The 4,642-nt window shown below is 50.2% G+C and overlaps 1 protein-coding gene across 1 annotated transcript; it reads left to right on the forward strand.

Moving 5' to 3' along the window:
* Positions 1-2,344: 2,344 nt before the first annotated feature.
* Positions 2,345-3,999, forward strand: LOC125541491 (UDP-glycosyltransferase 91C1-like). Its single transcript, XM_048704892.1, has one exon. It carries the CDS (start codon positions 2,360-2,362, stop codon positions 3,899-3,901), a length of 1,542 nt encoding a protein of 513 aa, XP_048560849.1. The 5' UTR covers positions 2,345-2,359; the 3' UTR covers positions 3,902-3,999.
* The last annotated feature ends 643 nt before the right edge of the window (positions 4,000-4,642 follow it).

Consider the following 4,642-nt stretch of genomic DNA (forward strand, 5'->3'; position numbering starts at 1 on the left):
TCTATGTTATCTGCTGCCACCTCTGAAATGGGATCTTCAACATTGACTGAAATGAGGCTGTGAGAAGATGCTGCACTGCTGCAACAACATTTGACCTGGCCATTATGACAGAACTCTGAACTGTTGGCACTGTCAATACCAAATCTTCCCTGCAATTACTGATGAAATCTGCATGGTCAACCATTATTACAAGCACCTTATGCTGACTACTAGCTCTGATCATGTGTTGCACGTCCTCATCACCTCTAATTCTCAACATACCATCTAAAATTGTTTTGTCAGGCATGCACCAATAAATTATGTGCTCAGCCACAGGATATCCCAACCATAGCAAGTGCTCTTCAATAGCTGAATATGAGAATGTGCCAGCATCAACATAGTCAAGCACCTCCACAGAAGGATTATAGTACTCCATGTTATTTCTTGGTCCATAGAAAAGCCCACCATGCTCAAGTTCCAGTGTAAAGAAAGGGGTGTCCACAATCTGTCCCATTGCTGAATCACAAACTGCAGCAACAAAGTGCATTATGTAAGCAAAAACATATCACATCTCAAAAAACCTCTAAGTAGGTAACTGAACAGTAAAATAACTGCAACTAAACTTAATAAATTCATATAACTAAATTGTGTAACCTGCAAGTTAACTCCAAGCAGCAAGTTAACTGAATTTATTCAGTTAACTGCATGCTGCAAGTTCACTAAGGAAATTCAGTTATGCATTCTTTTTGCAAGACAGGGTAAGCACAATCTTCAACCAAACTCAACCAACCACAGTCAACTATAGTATCTTGCAGACTAAATTCAGCTAACTGACTAAATTCGGTTAACTGACTAAATTCAGTTAGCTGACTAAATTCAGATGAAACAAAAAAGGCATTCTTATGATGTAGTGGCACTACTAAACTGCTGAGTATCTACTAAACAATGGCACTACATTGTGCCCGAAAGAACATTTGTTGCACAAGAACCCTAGCTTCTTGGCGAAATCATAAATTTCACAGCCTAAATCTAGCCTGAAATCAACGACCACCTCAATAACCAGCTTCGCAACGCTGGAAGCTGTATAGACACAGAATTCCACCGCAAATACCCACAACGCTATCCAAAGGGGGTGATCCGCCGGTGCTGCGGACAACGCGGGAGGACGATCAAACCAGAGGAGGAGGGGAGGAACAGAGCAGAGAGGGGAGGAGGACGCACCATAGTCGGGAGGAAAGACGCCGTGCGGGCGAACTTGATGCGCAGTCGGAGGAGGGACGACACCGCCGGTGTACTCTGGCGACGACGCCGCAATGGTTGCTGACGTCAGCCAGCACCCGGCGCACGCGGTCGGCGCGAGCAAGACAGTAGCCAAGTGGATGAATGATTGGGTGGGAAGGGGGACAAAATAAATTCAGGTGTTTTTTTGCTTCGAGGGGGGGCGAGGAGTAGTGCGGGTTGATTCCTGATCCAGGCAGGGTGTAAACTGCAAAATGCCGCGCGCTGACCCGCCAGACCACTTGGCATCCACTTGGCAAGCTCTGACTGGCCGTGGACTAAATTTGCACATCCATTGCAAGTTGAGGGATGAAATAATTCACTTTTTCAACTTCAAAGACCAAACCATCACCTGACATGCAAGTTCAGGGACCTGCAGTGCTATTACCTCCTCTTTCAATGCAAACTGTGTTGACCAACCTGGTTACCTCATCTCGTGTGACTACTTTATTCCTTTTTCTTCATTTCTTATTTATTTTGTTAGTGGAAGCTCCTTGGTTGGATGATTCTTATATGGTTTTTTTGTCTAATGCGTGAACTTTCTCAAACTTTTTTTTTCAAATTCGTGATTTTTTTTACAAAAATCGTGTCCTTTTTTGAATCCGTGAATTTTTTTTCAAATTCATGATTTTTTTCTCAATTTTTCAATTTTGCTCCAAACTCTATGAACTTTTTTCCAAATCCGTGGACTTTTGTTATGAAAATCCAAGAACTTCTTTTCAAAATTGTTGAATTTTTTCAAAATCCATGAACTTTAAAAAAAACATGATTTTTTTCCTAAAATGGTGATTTTTTTTATATTCATTAACTTTTTTCGAATCCATGAAGTTTTCTCCAAATTTCATGAACTTTTGTCCAAATTTGTGAACTTTTTTCATTTCCATGAACTAAAGGTCGAATAGGTCAAAAAGAGCTCAAGATTCGATTTAGATCAGCATAGGTCAGGATGCAACGGGGATTTCGACGCCGGGTTGGTTTCGCCCAACCCATCATGGGGGTTTACTGGCCGCAAATAGTCCGGTCCATAAATCGTCGACGGCATGCATGCACGCGCAAGGGCCATCAACAGCGATTGATGTCACCTGATCCCAGTCCCTTTTTCATGTGGGTGGAGCATTCAGTACGGGGCAAAAATAAATTCTGCAGAACATATTCGTCATCACCCTGCCACCAAAGCTTTCGCGCCTGCTGTGCTGCGATGGAAGAAGCAGCAGCCGGCGCCGGCGCCGGCGCCGCGCTGGAGGTGGTGGTGTTCCCATGGCTGGCGTTCGGGCACATGCTCTCGTTCCTCGAGCTGTCCAAGCGCCTGGCGGCTCGTGGCCACGCCGTCGCCTTCCTCTCCACGCCACGGAACCTCGCCAGGCTCCCGCCGGTGCCGCCGCACCTCTCGCCTCGCCTCCGCTTCGTGTCGCTGCCGCTGCCGCGCGTCGACGGGCTGCCGGAAGGCGCCGAGTCCACGGCCGACGTGCCGCCCGACAAGATCGAGCTCCTCAAGAAGGCCATGGACGGGCTCGCGGCCCCGCTCGCCGCGTTCCTGGCCGACGCCGTCGCTGCTGGCAGGAGGCCCGACTGGATCGTCCATGACTTCTGCCACCACTGGGTCCCGCCCATCGCCGGCGGGCACGGTGTGCCGTGCGCCGTGTTCATCATCGTCTACGCCACCTTCATGGCCTTCCTGGGGCCGCGGTCGGCGAACGCCGAGCACCCGCGCGCGGCGACAGAGGACTTCGCCGTCGCGCCCAGGTGGATCCCGTTCCCGTCCACGATCGCGTACCGACGCCGCAGCGAGGCCGAGTGGATCGCCGCCGCCTTCCGCGCCAACGCGTCCGGCGTGTCCGACATGGACCGCGTGTGGCGGCTCTTCGAGCGCTGCCGCCTGGCCATCTACCGGAGCTGCGACGAGGTCGAGCCCGGGATGTTCGCCCTCCTAGCCGACCTCTTCCAGCAGCCCGTCGTCCCCGCCGGGATCCTGCTTCCTGCCGTGATCGCTGATGGCGACGGAGAGCGTCCTGAGACCCTGCGCTGGCTCGACAACCAGCCCGCCAAGTCAGTCATCTACGTCGCGCTGGGGAGCGAGGCGCCGCTGACTCCAGGGATCCTGCACGAGCTCGCGCTCGGGCTGGAGCTCGCCGGGGTGCGCTTCCTGTGGGCTCTACGCAGGCCGTCCGGGATGTTCAGCGCCGCCATCGACGCCGTCACGGACGACGATCTCCTGCCCGCCGGGTTCGAGGAGCGGACGCGGGGGCGAGGGCTGGTGCACACCGGGTGGGTGCCGCAGGTGGCGGCGCTCGCGCACGGCGCGACGGGCGCGTTCCTGACGCACTGCGGGTGGGGCTCCACCATCGAGAGCTTCGCGTCCGGGCACCCGCTGGTGATGCTCCCGTTCGTCCTGGACCAGCCCCTCGTGGCGCGCGACATGGCGGAGAGGGGGATCGGCGTGGAGGTGGCGAGGGACGAGGGCGACGGCTCGTTCGACAGGGACGGCGTGGCGGCGGCGGTGCGGCGCGTCACGGTGGACGAGGAAGGGAAGGCGCTCGCCAGCAACGCCATGAAGCTGCGAGAGGTTCTCATGGATCAGGGGCGGCAGGAGAAGTACATTGACGATCTTGTGGAGCACCTGAGGCGCTACAGAGGCTGCTGCTAGTGGCGTGCTCCAGATTTGGCAATGAAAGTGTGAAATGGTGAAAACCATGTGAAAATGAAAATCGATCAATAAGTTTCACAATGAGAAATTTTAACATAGTCCCAATCTATTTTAGCCGTCTATAATTTTTTATCCAAGGGCCATATAATTGCCCCTGGAAAGGAACCCATGAATAACATTAAAGTACACTTTTGCTAAATGTAAATTGCCTCAGTTTTATTAGCACCTTCTAAGAGGTAAAGATTACTAACTTGGCAATATTTCTAAAACAAAATAGGCAAAAAGAAATTGCCCCTGGAAAGGCACCGACGAATAATATTCAAATACACTTTAGCAATATGTAAATTTCCTGAGTTTTAAATTTGGTTAAGTCAAATTTTAAACGTTTATTCTTTTGTCAAGATATGTGGTTTTTATTCCTAGTTGTGTTTCATGGCTTTTCTGCCTGAATTTTTGACTTATCCCTTGGGTCAGTCAATTTTAGTATTCGGCTTGAAGCTCGTTACCCATTGCCCTTTTTTTTCTGTTTGCATGTGTTTTGCTTTGGTCTTTCTTTTCCCTTTTTTTAGCCAGCTTTCCTTTTTCCCTATATTGGTATATTTGGGATGTTGGGTGATTGTAAATGTATACCCACAGGTACTATACATTATGTATGTAAACTGTACTAGAGTGTGAAAATTCAGAAATTCAATTCGGTGCCCAGACTCATCTACACCAGATGAACAGTAAAATCTAAAATAA

The sequence above is a fragment of the Triticum urartu genome, chromosome 2 (genome assembly GCF_003073215.2).
Source record: "Triticum urartu cultivar G1812 chromosome 2, Tu2.1, whole genome shotgun sequence".
NCBI lineage: Eukaryota > Viridiplantae > Streptophyta > Magnoliopsida > Poales > Poaceae > Triticum > Triticum urartu.